We start from the raw sequence: 21,270 nt of genomic DNA, 5'->3' as shown, positions 1-21,270 counted from the left end.
TAAGCATACACATTCTCACAAAATAACACACACATATACACACAGCCAATACACAGAGTATCAAACAACAAAGCCTGTAGAAAAAAGCAGGTTATAGATCATAAATATTTTTTGCAAATGAAAATAATATAACTGATTTGTAAACATTTGTTAATCATTCCTACATGTCAAAAATACCCGAGCGTATGACTACAATTACTACTAGGCAAAAAAGTACATTGTGAATTAAGATGTGTAAAAACAATGGTATTATCCTGACTGTTTTTGTTATAACATTCATGCTACGTTAAAACAGCAGTTATGGATAACATCTGACATCAACAAGCGGGAGAGCTCCACCAGTTTTTCAAAAACAACAAGCTTGAGGATGTGTTCCCCCGAGTTAAAAAATGTAACCCCATGTTTTAGAATAGAGCATCAAAGTTAATGCCAACATTTCTCTCTCAAAGAGTGAAGTTTTGGTGGGAATTGTAAATAGTATAAAAAGTCGACCTTTCTAGAATCTAGAATGTTTAATATCGATAGGTTCTAGAGAGCTCTCTTCTCTTTTCCCGCCAAACTTTAACACTTTGAGAGACAGACTTTTAGTGGGAAACAAGGAGCTTTCTAGAATCAATATTATACATTAACATAATTATACATGATTCTGAATTCAAATAATTTTATTTATGATTCTAGAGTTCTAATTTTCTCCTGCCTGAACTTTTCCTCTCTCAAAGAGTGAAGTTTTGGCAGGTATTTATAAAATAGCATAGAGGAGTGGGTCTTTATTTTAGAATCTAGTATGTAGAATCTTGATTCTAGAGAGCAGCGAGTGACATTTTAGTCAGAATTTCAAAAGTGCAGTGGAGCTCTCCAGCTCTGCGGTGTGGTGTTCAGAATAGAAAGCATGCAGACTTACATATGAAGGGTCTGAGTGACTTACATATGAAGGGCTTGACGGAGGAGTGGATGTGTTTGTGTTGTTTAAGGCCCGAGGAGGTGGCAAAGGTCTTGCCACAATCGGGGCAGGCGTGAGCTCGTGCCCCCACGTGCTGAGAGCGAATGTGCCTCTGTAAGTTACTGGGGTCTGTGAACACCTGCTGGGTAAATAGACAAAAATACGGAGATAGAGTTTACATGCACAGCCTACAAATATACACTTGTGTGAGATATATTGCATTAGTTCACATACAGTAGATTAAAATACACTGTTCTGGAAAGAAAATAACACACAGCCAAATCATTTGGGAATAAAGATTTGGGAAATGATAAAGGTGAGCTAAGAGACACAAACACAGATATATTTTGTCTTGACTCTACCTTTGAGCAGTTTTCACATTCATAGTGCTTGCCACTGTCATGTGACATCTGGTGGCGAATCAGGTTTGATTTCCAGTTGAAGGCTTTTGGGCACAGATCACACTTATACTCCCGCTCATCAGAGTGAGACAGAGAGTGAATGTCCAGACTGAGAGAGAGAGATAGAAATTATTATTATTTAATAAAATCTGATCAGAAGGTCATTAAAGGGACAGTTCATCCAAAAAATGACAACAAAAAAGCATATGTTAGGCAGAACGTTAGGGATGAAGTCAGTCACCATTCACTTTCATTGTATGAGAAAAAAATACAGCTTAAAAATTCTTCGAAATGTATCATTACATCTTCATTTATTAAAGGGACAGTTCACCCCAAAATAGAAATTATCTTATTATTTACTCACCCTCATGCCATATCAGATGTGTATGACTTTCTTACTTCTGCAGAACACAAACAAAGATTTTTTTGGAGGAATATCTCAGCAAATGGTGTCCAGAACTTTGAAGGTTCAAAAAGCATGTAAAGGCAGCATAAAAGTAATCCAAATGGCTCCAGTGGTTTAATCCATGTCCTCTAAAGCTATATGATAAGTGTGGGTGAGGAAACAGATCAAAATTTAAGTCCTTTTTTACTATAAATCTCCACTTTAACTTTCACATTCTTATTTTTTGGGGGGTAATTCACATTCTTCCTGCATATCACTACCTACTGGGCAGGAAGGAGAATTTATGGTTAAAAAGGACTTAAATATTGATTTGTTTCTCTACCACACCTATCATATCGCTTCAGAAGACGTTGATTTAACCACTGGAGTCATATGGATTACTTATATGCTGCCTTAATGTCCTTTTTGGAGCTTCAAAGTTCTGTCCACATTCACTTGCATTGAATAGACCAACAGAGCTGAGATATTCTTCTAAAAATCTTTGTTTGTGTTCAGCAGAAGAAAGTCATACACATCTAGAATGTTATGAGGGTGAGTAAATGATGAGAGAATTTAGATTTTTTGGTGAACTATCCCTTTAAATGTGAAATTTATTCAAGCTGCACATTAACAAATACTTTCTTATGTTTGTTTCCATGTGTGTTTTCTCACCTCTGAGCATCAGGAAAGACCTGCTCACATTCCTTACACTCCTGTGGAGAGTGAGGTATGTTCATAGGGAGAGCATGTAGATGCAGGGTGTCATGATCAGGGGCATCCCCAATGTTGGGCAGACCCTGTTTGGACAACTTGAAGCCGGAGGAAGGCGGTGTACCGCATGCGTGCTTCTGATGGTCCAACAGCTCCGAACCGGACTCAAAGTTCAGATCACAATCTTCACAACGATACTGATGCTCCTCTGCAGGAAAAAAAGGGTGAGTTACAAGTGAACGTATTAATGCATGTGTGTGTGTATAAGTGTGTGTGTGGGAACTGACCGTGTATGTCTGGAGCCATAGTCTCACGTGAAAACTCCTCAGCCTTCATGAACAGTAAGAGTTCTTCACCCGGCTGAACCTCTCGAACCACCCGGTAAAAGATCTACAGAAAGACAACAAAATACAGAAATAAAATACTGCATAAACACAACCACACATGGGCACAGGGTAGTTAAATTAGCTATAACAAGAAGAAAGAGACTACAAAATGTTTAGTTAAACCACATAGTGCATGTATTTGTGTGTCCAATAGAGAAATAGGTACCCAAGTATTTGTGTGCTCGGAAATGCAATGACTAATCATGAAAACACAATAATTTTTTTGAACAATTAGTTACAATAGCTCATGGATGATACTTTGCCGAGTTGCAACCGAAACAAAACTTTGGGGGTGTTCACACAGGACATGTCCTTATGTTCACAAACAGCTAGGTGGAGCACAACTAATGGCTAGGAATGGAACAGAATGCAAAAATATTTATAAAATGTATTTTTAAAAATGAATTATTTTTAACTCTTTTAACTGGACACAGTGAAGACGTATTCATATGTGGTTTAAACCAAATATCAAACTCAAACTTTAAACCTCTACCTTATGATAATAACAAATAGATTTTATTTACACAGAGGCTTTTCCAAATTGCATAAATGTCTGTATTTTACGATGATGTGGATTCAAAAATAAATAAATAAATGACAATTTTAAAGGACAACACATTTTGATGGACAAACAATGATGGGAACCTGAGCTCGGATGAATGTGTCTGTGTGTGTGTGTGTGTGTGTTTGAGAGAGATGATGTTAAAGAATCCAAAAGGAGACCAATCTGTTTGAGACACACACACACACACACACACACACACACTTCCTGTGTGAACACAATAGGTAGTAGGAGAAACAGTCATGGATGGTGTTATTTTTGGCAAGCCTTGAAGGCATTAGATGGCTTGCTTCCTGTTCAGACTGGTGGTGACATTTGAACATTCTTATTAGAGATGTCACACAATCAGACACATACATACATACACACACACACACACACACACACACACTCCAGATAAAATGATACAGGCATGTTAAGGTGGAGGAAACCTCTGGGAAACACTGGTCAAGTGTATGTGTGTGTGTGTGCGTATGTTTAAAAAACCCAGCAGGCCATGGGGGACACAGAGGGACAAAGTCCCGCTCTATTGTTTAAAAGCAGAATACAGGGAACTAGGAGAACTCTCAAGACATGAGAACAGAGTCTCAAACACTCTAACGGCTGGTTTTGGTGCCTTCCTGCAGATCTCTGATATCTTTTACTTGAAATGTCACAACCAGCCGTCTCTCTCTCATACAAACACAACTACAGAGAGCCAAGGGTCACAATAATATTGTGAGTATGAGACAAAGGCAGAGCTGTTCAAACGTGGTGTGAGGGGCCATGGGGTGAATGATACGGGCACACACACTCATACAACTTATTGGCCAGGGATGCAGCGAGCTAGCCAAGCCCAGAGATCAGCGGAGTTTAATGGGCATCACTCCTGGCAACATATCCTAGGCTGTGGCCTGGTTCTTCCGTGCCAAGTTTGAGTGCCAACCGGCAAGTCTTTTCAGACACTAAAGTAGCGTGTGTTTGGTTGCACACATACATAAACGTGTATATAAAGAGATGGAAAATCCTCCGCATTGGTTGAGAGAATGAATGCTTATTTACAAGAAGGATTTTTGAGTGGTAACCACAACAGAAAGCTATCAAAAAGATTATTACAATGGGTCTGTTACAAAACTTTGGGAGCAGCCTCATGGTGTCCTGCCTACATAGGCAGCCATCTTCTATGGCAGCATCCTAATTGCTCGCAATTGATCTCATAACAGGTGACTTCAGAGGAATGACACGATGAGCCTAAATACGCATAGCACAATCACATTTTGGGTATAATAGTCTTCTAACATATTAAACCATTTTTGTATCTATGCTTTGCAATATTGAATGGATTATTAATATATTTATAATTAAAATTTCTCCGTCTCATCCGCCATCTTGGATTTATTTTTCCACCAAGCTCATCACGGTGCATTCTGGGATCGCCTACCCAGGGAAGTTCACATACGATGATACCTTGATATGATAATTTGGCCAAAATGAGATATCTTAGGAGGCAGCATAATTGAGATACCAACCTTTTGGAACAACCTTCTGGTCAGGAGTGCACCAATGATGTCTTAAAGGAATGTTCCGGTTCAATACAAGTTTAGCGCCATCGTCAGGATTTATCTATCTATCTGTCTGACAGTTTGTCTGACTATAGCTAGCTAACTAAAGTTACTCTTACTATAATGTGTGGATAACTATCAAACTTTTGAAACTAGTTTAAACCTTTAGACAAGTCAACTGCAAAGTTTTTTCTTGGTAAACTTTCCATATCTAGTAATAATTAACTTCAAATAAAAATAATAGATGTCTATGGTCATAATTTAGATGTAGGTAAACATTTGTGTGTGTGTGTGTGTTGGGGTGTGTGGCTATTGTATGTCAACTATTAACTGAAGGTTGCAAACGTCTAAAGTTGCGGTGGCTTTTAATAACAGAAAGTAAAGTCAATTGAGTCTTACACACACACACACACACACACACACACACACACACACACACACACACACACACAGAGAGAGAGAGAGAGAGAGAGAGAGAGAGAGAGAGAGAGTCTATAAACTAGACCTTCCTTGTACCTATACTTCAACACACATAAAGAATAAATATGATTCTTTGTCCATACTACGTCATAGAGGACAAACCCTTAAATGTTTATTATCAGGTCTTATCACTCTAAGACTGTTATGTGTGTCAAGCACTAAAACACACACAAGCATACCCATGGGCAATTGCACTTGACTTTGAGGGCACTGAGAAGAGCATAAGAAGACTGTTACCTTGAGTTCATGACTACTGAAGCAAACAGCTTAAAATTTTCCTCTCTCTCTTGTGTTCCAAGAAGAGAGGTCACTTCATACAAGCACCAAACACACACATACTTACAGAGCTCAGCTCTATTGTGTAAGTGTCTATGAGAAACGGATGTTAGTCAACTGATGTCCTGATAAACAGGTCCATTAGATCCTTCGTTCAGCCCTATAAAAATAAAAAACACTCTCACATCGACCAACGCCTTGCACTAAAATCCCCTTTTCCCTTCCTCATACACACAGGATAAGGTCCTAAACAATTTATGAAGTTACTGAAAAAGTGACGAGTGACAAGAAGTGATAATCGAATGATGAATCTACGCTTTCTAAGTGCCACGGTCAGTCCAACTCTGTCTGACATTTTTTCCATTAATTGTTCTAACACCTGAACTAATAATTTTTACATGTTAAATAGCAACATCGACTCTGAGCTGTGTGCACAACCAATCTTAACGTTCTGTGTTATGGTCGATCAAAACCGTTCACCACTTTTTTTGCCGTAATTTTTCTAGGTCAGTGGTTCTCGACCAGAAGGGTAATTTCCTGTGGTTCCTCAAGATGACTTAAAATGATTTAAAATGCATTTTATTAAAATAATATAACTTATTTAACCTAAAAAAATAAATACAAATAAATCTCTAAAAATTCATCCTACAAGATATACAGATAAAAAAAAGGATTATTCTAATATTGTCTTGGACAATGGGGGTCCCTGGATTCAAAAAGGGTTAGGAATCACTGTTCTAGGTAACACCTTAAAGAAGAATATGTAAGTGTTAATAGCAACATTGATTTTGACTTGTGTGTATGGTGAATCTAAATGATCTTTGTCAAGGTTTATCAAAATTTTTCCAGCAATTTTTTATCTTTTAGCTTTGTGCATGACAAATCCAACAGTTTTCTGTATTGGTCAATCAAAAAGTGTTCTCCAATGGTTTATTTAATGGTTTATTTTTCTGTTCATGTTTTTAGGTAAGAACTTGACTAAGAAAATGTAAGCATTAAAAAAGCAACCTCGAATTATGTCCATGAACAATATTAATTTTCTGTGTTGCCTTTGATTGTAACCATCTGCCATTTTCTCTGTTAATTCTTAAGAGCTAGAAATTGGAAAAGAGGGGGGATTAAAAAAAGAGCAGCACATTCCTCTACCACCACACAACCAAAATTCTCTATTATTTCTAAAAACTGATAACGGTCAATCTTTTGTAACTATCTCTCTATGTTTTGTCACTATAAGGAGGTGCATGTGATTATAAAAACATGTGGGTTGCCGGAAGCCATAAACTCTATGCCTAACTCTTTGTTATGACAAGGTGTCATAGTTTAACAATTATGGCCCATATCATAACGCTATGTCTGGACTGGTCCTCTTCCTCTCTCTCTTCTTGTTTGTTTTTATGCAAACCTCTAGAAAAGTAAAATATTTAGAAAACCTAGACCCCCCAGCCATCACAGCATTCTTGAATTGTGAAATAAAATGCGAAGAGTTTTAATTCCTCTACTGGATTAATATCACGTTTCAAAGATGAATATACATACAATTGGCCTGTTTAACACTTGAATGCATTCTCAGCATACGTCATTACATTTGAAAAGCCAGACTGATGCTTCAAGAAGTCTTTGTTATCTGCAGATATGCAAATGGTAAGTTGATTTTATAATGGCTGAGTTCACTGAAGAATATGTTGTGCAATTTCAATGTCTGAAAAAATGCAATATCTTCAACATGTTTGAATGTAAGACAGTTAAAACCTAGCCAAACTATACTTAACTCCACTTATCTAAATTCAATCCAGACGCACTCAGAACAACTGAACTCACTTCAATCCAGCAACTGAATTTAAAGTAATTCAGTTGCTCAATTCCGGGTTCAATACAAGTTAAGCTCAATCGACAGCATTTGTGGCATAATGTTGATTAGCACAAAAAATTATTTAGACTCCTTGTCCTTTTCTTTACAAAAAGGAAAAATCAAAGTTACAGTGAAGCACTTAAAATGGAAGCGAATGAGGCCAATTTTTTAAGAGTTTCAAGGCAGAAATGTGAAGCTTATAATTTTGTAAAAGCACAAACATTCTTTCTTCTGTTAAAACATATGTATTATTGAGCTGTAAAGTTGTTGAAATCGTAATTTTAGTTAGTTAGTTTAATCTTTTTAGGGTTTGTTGACATAAAATTGTCATGGCAATGAAGATGTAAAATTGTCAATAACTTTACACAGAAAAGGTTAGTAAGCAATTTTATCACACTAAAATCACATTAACATGCATATCGTTTGATTTGTGGCTATACTTTTGAAATAATGAGTATTTTAACATTTATGGATTGGCCCCATTTACTTCCATTGTAAGTGCCTCACTGTAACCTAGATTTTTGCTATTTTTAAAGAATAGGAGGGGCAAGTCAAAATTATTTTTTGTGGTAATCAATATTATTCCACAAATGCTGTTGATTGAGCTTAACTTGTATTGAACCCAGAATATTCCTTGAACTCATTTTTCTCCATCTTCTTTTATTCCAGTTCAATCTAGCTCAATTTAGCTAATTTTAATTTAATCCAGCTAAATTTGATATGTACAAATTTAACTCAGTTTAATCCAACACAACTCAACTCAATTTAACCCTAATTAAATTCAGCCCAACACAACTCAATTTGATCCAACTGGATTTAATCTGGCCAAACTCACCCCAATGAAATTTAATGAATGAAAATCCAACTCATCTACACTCGGTACTCATTCACTACAATGCTGCACTGCTCATCTCTTCTTCCTCCTCAAATTTGAACATAAAGCTTATAATCCAGTATTAATAAGAACTAGTTTCTAATGATTACATTATTCTCTCTATCTCTTTGTCTTTCTCTCTGCTGGAGAGGCTCTTTTTCACTGTATTTCACTCCATAAAGATTCAGGAATTTGTTGTTCCTCCTATCCGAGTGCACAGATACAAAATGAATGATTATCATCATGCTTGACCGAGAGCGTGCATGTGGGTGTGTGTGTGTGATCCTGGCCTGTGGTCTTTCACGCTGCAGCCAAGATACAAAAGACCCATAACACAAAAACACAGTGACACTCAAACAAACACACAGAATGAGAATGTAGAAGGAATCTGCTATTAAAGATAGCAAAAATACTTCATTATATTGGCCATGCAGGTGCTCTGTGTGTACATGTGTGTGTGTATGTGTGTGGGTTTGGGTTTGGGTGGTTTACGAGGATTTTTTTTTTAGGTTACAAACTGGTAATTACAAGGGTATTATGCTATAAATGTGGTTTATGAAGACATTTCTAGTGTCCCCATAATTCAAATCGCATACTAAACTATGTTTTATTGAAAATGCAGAAAGTGTTTTGTGAGTGTTAGGTTTAGGGGTAAGGTTTGGGGATAGAATAGTTCATACAGTATAAAAATCATTATGTCTATGGAGAGTCTCTTAATGATAGCTGCACCAACGAGTGTGTGTGTGTGTCCACATACCTGCTCATGTATCTGGCAGGCTGTGAGGTTGTGTTTGTGGGTGGATGGAGAGATCTGGACGTGCCTTAGCCAGCTCCTGCTATCAAATATGCGCCAATCCAAACCTGCCTGCTCCTTCTGAGAGAGAGAGAGAGAGAGAGAGAGAGAGAGAGAGAGAGAGAGAGAGAGAGAGAGAGAGAGAGATAGAGAGAGAGAGATCAGTCTTTGATCTTAAACTTTTACAGATTACTGCTCAATGAATAAAATCTCATGCCACCCACTGAGATTTAGAAAAATGTTATACAGACAAGTCTCTCTCTCTCTTACACACACACACACACACACACACACACACTTTCTCTATCCCAGACACTTACACACGCTTTGACAACATCTTCCTTGCACACTTCACTTCTCACCCTCTTTCACAGACTCTTCACCTTTACTTTGTGCTCTTCAAGTGAACGTCACAAGTGAAACAAACATAACATCTTAAACATCATCTAGGGGCTCAGCTCACTGAAGTCTGTTCATGCTGTAAGTGTCACACATCATTATAGTGATCTGTATATATATCTGTATATGTAAGGAATTTGAGGGAGTACCCATTTGTGGAGTAACCAAAATAATGGCTAGATAATATTATACCAATCATTTTTATATATTAGTATTTTCAAACCTTGTGGTAAATTAATTGCTGAGCAAAAATCCCTGTCATAATTTTTAAAAATGTTCATTGTATTTATATGCAAATAAATAAAATGCTTAAAATGATCTAAATTATAGAGTTGCATAAAAAAAGTTTTATTTTTATAAAATCATTTTAGATCTACTAACTAATAAAGCTGAATAGCTTTTTTTGAAAAAAATCAAATTCATCCCAATATAACAGTCTGGACTTTTCTACCAAAAATCACGAAACAAAGAAGATTTGTCCTTCACAGAGACATCAAAACTATCATAAAGACCGCAAACTTTCTCTCTTTTGCTTTTTCCGTGATGCTGAAATGGACAAATTGTTAATCAAGAGAAAAAAAAATAACGGGTTAAGATAACATTTGCATCATAATTGAAATCGAATCCTTTATCCAATATTCAGTGCGTGGGTTTATGTAGGCCTAGTCAAAGGTGAAGTAAATCAAGCGAACACAAACTCATCCCCCACGCCTACCCAAACACTCCGACAACACTGATCCTTTCACATGTTTTACTGCACTTCAGACACTTAAACAAATCGGAGAAAATATTAAGACCTCTAAAAAAAAAAAAAAAAAAAAAGGAAAATTAATTAAAAAGTAAAAGTCACAAAATATACAGGGTATGTAGTAAAAGTTTATTTTAATTGTCTGTAAATGTACAGTAGCTACTGTTAACAATGTTGTGTTGTCACAGAAAATAAAAAGGGTTTTATTACCAATTAAACTCGTAAAAATAAAACATTTGTCAACAGTAATTCTTTTAGGTTTTATTGTGTATTGTTGTGCAATTAAAAACCAATCTGCGAGTTTCATTCAACAAAATATGTTTCACTCGCAAAACAATGGATAGGCCTACTATTTAGTAGCTATTAAAAAAAAATTAATAAAACGTATCAGAAAATAAAGTTGCACAAACGCTACTACTAAAAGTAAGGCCTAAATTAAAGAAAAGTTTATAAAACATGACTTAAGCATAAAACGGCAAGTATAAAATTTAAAGACGAGGAAAACAATAACATAACTTGAGATATTAGCGACATGCACCGCAATTACGGGTTAGGCTTCAGAGCAAAGATCCGAAGCCCTTCGTTTCAAAACAATTAAACAAGTTCAAAGGTGAAGGATGAATGGTCTTTTATTTCACCATTAATTCGCAGCGTGTCAGGGAGAAATGTTGATATAAGGACATAAACCGCCTACCTTAAGAAGTCCACGGAGATCTCGCTGGGAAGAATGAATCAATGAAACGGCACCAAAACGCGCACAAATTCACAGTAGCCGCGAATGACGCTCATACGCGACCGCTCGGTTTGTTGTGTTTTTGCGGCATGTATCCCGTGTCTCTTGCAGAATAAAAAATAAATAAATAAAAAATAGAGAAATGCTTTGGGATTTCGCCGCCTCTCTCCTCTCGCTTTGCTCTTATGAAGTGGACGACACGGTAAATTTCCCCGCGGGAAGAAGAAGAAGAAGAAGAAAAAAAAAAAAAACTTCGTCCAACTTCAGCCTCTTCTTCCACTAATCATGCGGTAAAAAGTCCCCAGGTATCGGTCTGTTCACTGCGCAACGAATACAATCTTTTCGTTTTATTCACTGTCGCTCTTCGGATTGTGAAAGAAAGAGTATAAAGTAAAGAGGAATGACAACGTCCGACTATTTACATGTGATCTGAGCGTGTAGGAGTGTCTCTCTCTGTGTGAGAGCCGCTGTCTGTCCCGTTAAAGTGGATCCTCTCTTGTCCCGTGCTGTCCCATGCGAGGGAGATGCGCTGAGGAGGAGGGGGGACCTGTCTCGCGTGTCCACCGTTCGGAAGTTGCGCGAGGCTCCCCCATGGTCAATTTTAAAGTGACAGAAGCGCTCGGTGGGAGAGGCGAGGTCAGCGCGAGGTCGGGACGGGGCTGCTCGTGGATACACTACAGCCAAGCACGCTGCCCGAATTCCCCCGCTTTGATGAAGCCATCCAGCAATCACGAAATCAGTGGCGGGTTTTCCCTCCTCCCTGCTTTCTTTGCTAGCGGGGGAAGAACGCGAGAGAAACGAGTGAGACTCGTGCAAGTCAAGAGCAAGTGAAAGTGCAACTCCTTGAGATTACTACCTTTGCAATACGCATTATTGTTCGAATAATTATTTTAAGAACAACTCCGTTTTTTAGCTTAACTTAACACAACAGGGATATCTAAAATTAGAGTCTTTTAAATAAGAGACCCCCCCACCCCCCACCCCACCCCCACCCAATGCACAATACACCTGCTCCAAGCCACAAGCCACAATTCACGAACCCATGACTACAGGTCACATCTTCAGTCTATCAGCTCTCCACAAAAACATACACAAACATACTTTATTTCAAATAAAACTATGTACTTTAGTACTCTGACAAAGTGTGAGTTTTGGATAGGGAAATAAATAATAATTGTACAATATATGTGCTGCCTAACATCTCCAAATCGCACATTTTAAGTGTTTAAGACACTAGGTAAATGTTTTCATTGACATGAAATTCAAAGATTGTTTTCGTATTCATTTTGTTATTGCATTACATTTTAAAATCAAGTGAACTACTCTATAATAGCGTCCAGTGCATGTTAGAAGCGCATTCCAGTGACGGGACTCTAATATGCCTGATGAAGACGAATACTTCTCCCTGGCCTATCTTTGACATTGAACTCAAGGTCTAGATAATGTCCATTGTTTAATGAAATCCCAGGGCAAAAGCGAAGGAAGGACAGGAAAAATCATGTGTATTAAATACGGCGGCCCTCGCCAGAGATTCCCACACACCCGCGCTCCTTGAGAACCGCAAAGAGTTCCCGGTCTGCCGCGCATCGATTTCCTGCCATTCCTCGACTTGTCCATTGTTGGAAATCTTTTTAATTTAGCCATAAATTGGGAAAGCTCAAGCTATGAGCTGTTCTATTTTCTCCCTGTCAGGATGAGGGATTTGGTTTATGATGCATTGTGTATTAAATACAAGTAATCTGGGAAAGTGATTGCATGGCCTCGCCGGGGTCAGATGGAGGCTGGTGATAGAGGCTTCTTGGCTGGACTTTTCTCAAAAGGAGGAAGCGATAGCAGATAAACAAAAGGGCCGGTGGTATCTGTACTAAGTCGGGTAAGACAGGGTAAGACAGAGAGAGAGCCACAGGACAGGGGCAACTTGTGAATTGTCAATTCACGACTCTCTCAATAGATGGCGTACTGAGCCGAGTTTATAAAAAGGAAGGAAAACGTGCAACTTTCCTCAAGAATGAAGTTGCAGTTTTGAATTACTGACACGTTATTTAATGCCGTATGCATAAAAAACCCTGCAGGCGGATTTGAACGGGTACATATGTTTAATTCGCTAGATTCGTGGATATTTACTTCGAGTCGAGAGACTGTATTATTTTGAGAGCAATCCCCGCCTCTTGTTGCCTCTCTTGAGGGAAGCGCATCAGTCAAGCGCGCAGCTGTGGAGCTGCCGAGACGGAGAGTCATTTCTTTTCACGGCAGCGAAATTGCAGCACACAACATCATACACATTAGGAGTCAGATTGCTAGATGGAACATGAAAGATTAAGTTGTATTGCCTTCAAATAGAAAATCGCCCGAACGACCTACAATGCAGCTCTCAACGCTTAACCAGGATTGAATCCAATACAACTGAATTTGATCCGACACTATAATGAATTTATAACATAAAAGCATTATAATTTACATCACTTTTTTGTTTATTTAAACTACATGCTACAGCTGACTGCTTTAAAGATTTGAAAAAACACAACATTAAAAAAGCATGTTTTGACAGTTCAAAGCAGGGCTTTACTGTTTGTCGTTTTATTTTCGTTTATGGACGCCTTGAAAAGCAAAAAAAAAAAAAAAAAAAAAAAATGCTCTGTTTTTATTTTTTTAAAGGTGCTTTAAAGTTCTGTCAGGCTTGTTTTTATTTATTTGTTTGCTTTGGAACACTTAAAAGGAATATTACCAGTTCAATACAAGTTAGGCTCAATCGAGATAAATGTTGATTACCACAAAAATTCATTTGACTCCTCCCTCCTTTTCTTAAAAAAAAAGCACAAATCTGGGTTCCAGTGAGGCACTAACAATGGAAGTGAAAGGACGGTTTAAAGGCAAAAATGTGAAGCTTATAATTTTATAAAAGCACTTACATTCATTCTTATGTTAAAACTTATGTATTATTTGAGCAGTAATTTTGTTTAAATCATCCTTTTTACAGTAATTTTAGGGTTTGTTGACATTAATTCGTCATGGCAATAAAGCTGTAAAATATAACTTTCCATAAGCGATTTTATCACAATAAAATTACGTTAACATGCATTTTTGTTTACGTCTTGTAGTTTAACAATTATGGATTGGCTTCCATTCACTTCCATTATAAGTGCCTCAATGGAACCCAGATTTTGGCATTTTTTAAAGAAAAGGAGGGGTAAGTCAAAATGAATAAACACTGTTGATAAGCTTAACTTGTATTGAACCTGAAATATTCCTTTAAATCTGTATCTTGTATTGCTAAATAAAGTAGAAAAAACATTTCTGTGAATTTGCATTCTAGCATAAGTTGCAGCCAATGAATTTGCCCTTTTTTTACCCTTCAAGTCTTAATACACTGGCAGGTAGACAGTGCTGCAGCTCACAGTTGTCTGAGCGCTGCAAGGCTGGATTTGTTTATTTGCAGTGGATTTGCACTAGACTGCACGCATTAAGCAGTTAAGGTAAAAGTTCTACGGAGGGGAATCCCAGATGGGCGAGAAACTGACGCCGGAAGGAGCTGCTCCCCAGGGTCTTCTCTCGGTGCTGGTGCCACGCTCTAATGGAAACACGGTGTATGAGATGCATTCCAGCACATCCTAACGGGAAAGAGTGGGGAAGAAAGGAAAATATTGCAGCCAAAGCCACATGAAATAGTTCAACCATTCATCGAGATAGACCTCCCATTGACAGGAGCAAAAAGCTGCATTAAGCTTGCACCGCGCCTCCCTGCAGACGCTGGACTTCTCCACAAACCAGCTATTAATTTAAAGTGTGGGGCCACTCAATAAATGGGCTCAACCAAAACTAATTTAAAACTGCTCCATCCAACCAATTTAGAGCCCGGGGCTGAGACTCCTTACCATTTAGTCATCTTTTGTTGTCTTTAATAGCTTGAAAACTAATGATAAAAGCTATATATTGTGTTTAAACATGGCTAGATTTAGCTTTACAAATGTTCAAATGCTAATATTTAATATAACAAAATGGGTGCGCTGCTATTTTTGATTTTTTTATTTCTCCTTGAAAATTCAAATAATGCATAAAAACAACAATAAATAAACACTTGAATAATATCAAGATTACAATTTCTGAGTGTACAACCTGTTGCAAGTACATCTCTGTCAGTACAATTCTGTATGCTTTCACACGCTTCACATGTGTGCTTGTGTCCATTATTATATGTGTGGTACACAAAACAGCCACTCTTCTCCATCTGTAACCCCAAATAAAACACTTTTGAGAGTTTTTGAGAGCTCTCTTTTCCTAACTCTACCAATTACCATTAAAACAGATGAGAGGAAATGAAAGTGGAAAAATGTAAATAAAAAAAATCCTCAGATCTGGAAGTAGGCCCGTAGTGCGCATGTTAATCTCCACCTCGGTAATTTGGCTCTCCTAGAGAGGTACTGCATCCAGCTGCTGCACCCTGAGTGCTATAAATCACAGCTTTATGTGGACAGGGTCAGTGCGCCCCCCGCCCCCTTCTCCGAGGTGCCCTGGCTTAGTGCGCTGTGCCTGCGCTGTGTTTACCCTCTCACCCGAGGACCAGACAGGCTCATTCCTAATTATTTAAGATTATTTTCATTTGCCAGGGTCACAGAGAGAAAGAGAGAGTGAGACCGAGAAAGAGTGTTTGCCATCTGTTTCAGGACTGAGTCCTCTGTGTTTTGGTGAATTAGTACCCCATCATCTTGGCTCCTAGTATGTGCAGTCTCAACCGTTGTGTCCCCTATGGGCCCCGGGGCCTGCCTGCATGACGAGGGGCCTATGTTTCATCCCGACACACACACTCACACAAAAAGTCTGGAAACAGCCAAGTGAAAACAAAACTGTCCAAGTTCCCAAAACTCCCATCTATAAGCTGAATAATTTAGGCTACTTTTTAAATTTGAAGAACAACTTGTGTGAAACAAAAAACAAACATCACAGATGACATAAAATGAGTTATTTAGATTTATATGTGCCACAGGCATAGCTAGACCCTATTTATTTAATCTTTTTCCCCATTTATATACCTATTTATTAATTTCTACATTTCATCCAACCCAATCTCATGAAAAGTCCTAAGATAGAACAATCGTAAGAAATCTTACAAGTTGGGCCATACAGAAACGTATGAAGTAAAAACTTAAAAGTAAAAAGACTTTTACGTCAACCAATATACGCTTCCCTTGTCTCATTGTAAATCCTCAGTGCACAAATCATATTTTGATGTAAACCTGAAATGAACAATAAAGTCCAACACTTTACTGCTAAACATATCCATAGTAGTACAATGGAAGAAAGAGAAGTATCAGGTTTTAAACACGCTTTTGCACGTTTTTTCCTAATTTTAACCCCTAACCCAAAACCCATTCCTAAACCTAACAATAAAGTTGAGTACCATGATTTTAATTGGAAAATACCACAGAAGAAAGGTAATACCGGGGTTTAGAAACAAGGGAAGCATACTGTATGTGATTGGTTGGTCTACAAATCATGTGTTTCATACGGTTTCGCCATCTCGTATGATTTTGTTCCGATTTTATAAGTCTGTGTTATACTTAATCTCAGCCACCCCCACCCCATCACCCTTTTGAAATCAAATAAAGAACAAATAAATGAAAAAAAGAGAAATGATTACATTTATGACAATTTCTATATGTTTTGTCTATATTCTTCAAATGGTATTGGATATTTTTTTAAAGCGTATTAGAGAAAAAGTCAATATTCTGAATGAATATTAGCTGGGTAGCTGGCTAGATGTTAAAAAAAACAAAACCCTATCTATGCAATAATGCGCAGTACAAGAAATGTTCCCATCTCATAGTCTCACTAGGGGCTGAGCTCCCCTAAACTTAAAGTCCTAGAACTGCCCCTGATATGCACTACTTATGCATCAGATTGTTTAATCTTTAATTCATGACTATCACTAGATGAACACAGTTTGAAAGATAAGATCAGTTATTACAAACATGGTTTATGTTTTGGATGTGCAATGCATTCGTGCAAGTGTAAATACACGTTGTTCTAGACCATCGGGTGTGAAACAGATAGATTGTGTTTCCTGGCTAACATGAAGTTAATTGCTTTGACAGCAGGAATGACAAGACGTGACTCGGGCGCAATAACACAGCCGCGGCTAAAACAGAACCAGTAGTCTGCAGTACAATGCGCTATTCAAACTGTGAGACTTAGGGGCCACAGGGGGATGTGTTTTTTAAAAAACATAGGTGGGAAGTGCTGGACTTGTATTCACACTGCTGATTTCGGGGTTGAGAAGTCTCTCTCCTGAAGTGTGCACTCAGGCACCACGCGGCACACAGCTGGCCTTTGGAATGTGCCACCTTTGGGGCGGGAAAGGGGGGGTTTATGATGGCCAGGAGGACGATACAGGGCTGCGGTAATCACAGATACTTCCACATAAACACAGCCCGCACTGTATGCCGGCCACAGGGTGTGATAAAGTCCGCAGCGGTGTCAGAGGTAACGTTTTTAAAACATAAATTAGATGAGGTGGGAGATATGGAGAGGAGGAGTGTGCCTAAAATGCAACGGGACACGCTGGAAACTTAAACAGTCTGTCGCAGACTTTCTTTTACCACAGTAACACACACGTCTCCTCAGTTTAGGGCTTGTGGGGGTAATTAGAGCATGTTGTTAAGACTCTGTAGGAAAAGCAAATTGCTTCTTAAAAGCTTGCTGATATCATCTTTAAACAACCGTTTTAATGTTGGTTGAACGCAATAGAGCATACCACCTAAGATCTGAGGTGGGGTTGTTGAGCATTCATTACATTTACTGAGCTGTCTGAGGGCTTTTGATGTGTGTACTTGAGACTTGAGAGGTAACAGCAAGCTTTCCCATACGCCATGTCCAATTTAATGGCTAATATTTAATATTTGAGAGATATCACCTGAGATATCTGGTGTGCTTGCCGGCAGAGGGAAGAAATACACACACACTTAGACACACACACCCCTTCATCGTAATGGGAAATTAGATACCACAAAGAAGGCTCATTACGTCCACAGGCCAAGCCCTGTTGCTCAGTGTCTTAAACCGGGCGGGAAATGAAATGTCTGTGGAGAAATGCTGCCCATTAATACAGTCAGGTCTATGTTTTAATAATCACGCACGTAAGAGGCACTGATGCCATTAGAGGAGAAAAAAGCAGTTAAAAGGCTGACACCCCCCACACACACACACACACACGATCTCCAAACACCAGATGCAGGTGTTTCAGAGGCACACACGTGTTACTTATGTGTGAAACACACAAGGCTTGATGGCTAGCAGGCGTGCAGGCTGTACACGCCAGCTCGTGCATAGACCCATTTTGGACTGCCACCATAATGTGTTCACACCTTTTTAATTGCAAGACAAGTCAAACCAGGGAACAAATCATAAGTGTGAAAATATTTTCAAATACAATATAATCTGTTTAAATTATTCTGTCGTTGGTCAAACTTGAAATGGAATTTCAGTATTTCAAAAAGCCAAACAGGAATAAAGATAATGCATAGATCATGTAAATCATAGCCTATTATTGTAATGTTATGTTCTTTGATTTCCCTTCACTTGGCAGTGATGCTTATTGTAGGCCATAGAAAAAAGACATCCACCAATTTCCTTTCCAAGCCTGTGATCTTTTTCTGATTGGAATCCTATAGGCTTTTTCGCATGGGCAACTTTTATTGAGGACTTTTCCAAAGGCTATGTTTGAGAGTTTATCTAAGGAACATTTAAAGGAAATGGACACCCAAAGTTTAACTGCAAGCAGAACTAACTGAATGCAACATTTCAAAGGGGATAAAAAGACAACTTGGCCTAATTAACTTGTAGCAGTGAGATTTAGTTACTCCTATTTAGAGCTTCACTGGTTTTCAGTAGCTTCAAAGGGGACTTAGTTAGAGATGGTTTATATTTAACCCAGCTTAAAGCGCTTGGAGGAAGATAACGAAGTGCTGCAACTTTGTGCACTGCAGCCAAACAAATTATAATGTTGATTACCAAAAAAAAAAAAAAAAATACCAAATGTAATTGTCCTTACCTTTCTTTAAAAAAGCAAAAATCGAGGTTACAGTGAGCCTTTTACAATGGAACTGAATGGGGCCAATTTTTGGAGGGTTTAAAAGGAAGAAATGTGAAGCTTATATTTTTATAAAAGCACTTACATTAATTATTCTGTTAAAACTTGTGTATTCATTGAGCTTTAAAGCTGTTTAAATCATTGTTTTTGTGACTAACCTTTTGTATTTTAACGTTTACAGATAGAAATAAATGTTTTCACACTAAAATCTTGTTAATACACGTTTTGTTAACATCTTGTGGCTACACTTTTGAAACAGTGAGTATTTTAACAATTACTGTATACACCGATCATCTGCAACATTAAAACCAACTACCTAAAATCTTGTAGGCCCCCTCATGCCACCAAAACAGCTCTGACCCATCAAGGCATGGACTCCACAAGACCTCTGAAGGTGTCCTGTGGTATCTGGCACCAAGAAGTTAGCAACAGATCCTTTAAGTCCTGTAAGTTGTGAGGTGGGGCCTCCATGGATCGAACTTGTTGGTCCAGTTGATCCATCCCATAGATGCTCAATTGGATTGAGATCTGTGGAATTTGGAGGCCAACTCAACACCTTGAACTCTTTGTCATGTTCCTCAAAATCTTTCCCGCTATCAACACATGAAATTCAAGAACTTACTGTTCACTTGCTGCCTAATATATACAACCCCTTGACAGGTGCCATTGTAACAAAATAATCAATGTTATCCACTTCACCTGTCAGTGGATTTATTGTTGTGGCTGATTGGGGACCTGGGTAGCTCAGTGGTAAAGATGCTGCTGGCTACCACCCCTGGAGTTCACTAGTTCAAATCCCAGGGTGTGCTGAGTGACTCCAGCCAGGTCTCCTAAGCAACCAAATTGGCCTAGTTGCTAGGGAGGGTAGAGTCACATGGGGTAACGTCCTTGTGGTCGCTATGATGTAGTTCGTTCTCGGTGGGGTGCATGGTGAGTTTAGCGTGGATGCCGCGGTGGATGGCGTGAAGCCTCCACACGCAATTTGTCTCCATGGCAACGCACTTAACAAGCCACGTGATAAGAAGCATGGGTTGATGTCTCAGACACTGAGACAGCTGGGATTTGTCCTCTGCAGAATCATGACCATGAGGACTTAAAGGCACACTGGGAATTGGGCATGCCAAATTGGGAGGGGTCAGGGGGCGAAAAAATTGAGAAAAGAATTAAAATAAAATAAATGTTGTGGATGATCAGTGTATATTGGCCCCATTCTCTTCCATTGTAAGTTTCTCATGGTAACCCACACTTCTGCATTATTTGGAAAAAGGACTTAAAAAACTTTAAAAAACAAATTGTGGTAATGACAAAAATGCTGTCAATTTATGTTTAACTGTATTGAACCAAGAATATTCTTTTAAATATTTGAAGGATCAAACCCTGTTCTCGTGACTTAGAGCTTTTGTGTGTGTGTTTGTGTACTAGGAGTTGATTAACTTGTCAGACATGGGCGTCAATAGTGCAGGTTTATTCAATTCCAGCCCAATCATGGAGGTGTCACACACTTTTGGGTGGCCTGTGGAACCGTGCAGGCTTGGCCTGATAAATCTGCTTTTATGAGGGCCAGTTATAGCTTTTATGGCTGAATGTTGGAGAGACTGATTCAGTGATCAATCATTTGTGTGTATGTGTGAGAGAGAGAGACAATGGTGAGAGGCAAGAACACACAGACATACAGGTATAGGTGGATTGATGCTTATTGTGAGTTTGGGCTGATAGAACACTCCTGGAATATGGCTAGATCATCTCTCTATCCCTCTCTCCCTCTTTTTATTTCACTCTGCATCTCTCCATCGCCCCAATATTTCACTCTTCCTTTTGCCCTCCATATTTTCTCTTGGCATAACTCTTCATCCATCTTTCATCTCATTCTCTGCATTACTCAGAATGCCTTTCCTCTTCTCTTTCTCTCCATCCCTCTTTCTTAGTGGATGAATGAAATGGATAAAGCCTTCCAGCGTTAGTCATCTAGTCCTCACCAAGATGATATCCTTATGCAAGAAGCTTTTCTGATTCATCTGTGTTTCAACGAGCATCTCAGAACTCTATATAAACACACTCTCCCTACATAAACTAACATTGATACATTTCTCTCTCTTTCTCACTACATTG

At 38.5% G+C, this 21,270-nt stretch overlaps 1 protein-coding gene across 13 annotated transcripts in view; it reads right to left on the bottom strand.

Annotated features, from left to right (window-relative positions):
* LOC127630035 (MDS1 and EVI1 complex locus protein EVI1-A-like) overlaps positions 1-21,270 on the bottom strand; it is a 207,362-nt gene that overhangs the window by 23,259 nt on the left and 162,833 nt on the right. For 5 of the 13 annotated variants that reach the window (XM_052107411.1, XM_052107414.1, XM_052107418.1 and 2 more), the window contains exons 3-7: positions 9,163-9,279; positions 2,725-2,827; positions 2,399-2,645; positions 1,303-1,450; positions 902-1,082 (exon numbers count right to left, since the gene is read on the bottom strand). In XM_052107411.1, coding sequence (XP_051963371.1) covers positions 902-1,082; positions 1,303-1,450; positions 2,399-2,645; positions 2,725-2,827; positions 9,163-9,279 — 796 coding nt within the window. The remainder of the gene's footprint in view (positions 1-901; positions 1,083-1,302; positions 1,451-2,398; positions 2,646-2,724; positions 2,828-9,162; positions 9,280-21,270) is intronic. The other 8 variants (XM_052107415.1, XM_052107422.1, XM_052107417.1 and 5 more) reach the window with 3 other exon arrangements.

Source organism: Xyrauchen texanus, chromosome 36 (genome assembly GCF_025860055.1).
Source record: "Xyrauchen texanus isolate HMW12.3.18 chromosome 36, RBS_HiC_50CHRs, whole genome shotgun sequence".
NCBI classification, from domain to species: domain Eukaryota; kingdom Metazoa; phylum Chordata; class Actinopteri; order Cypriniformes; family Catostomidae; genus Xyrauchen; species Xyrauchen texanus.
This window is presented reverse-complemented; position numbering and strand designations above follow the sequence as displayed.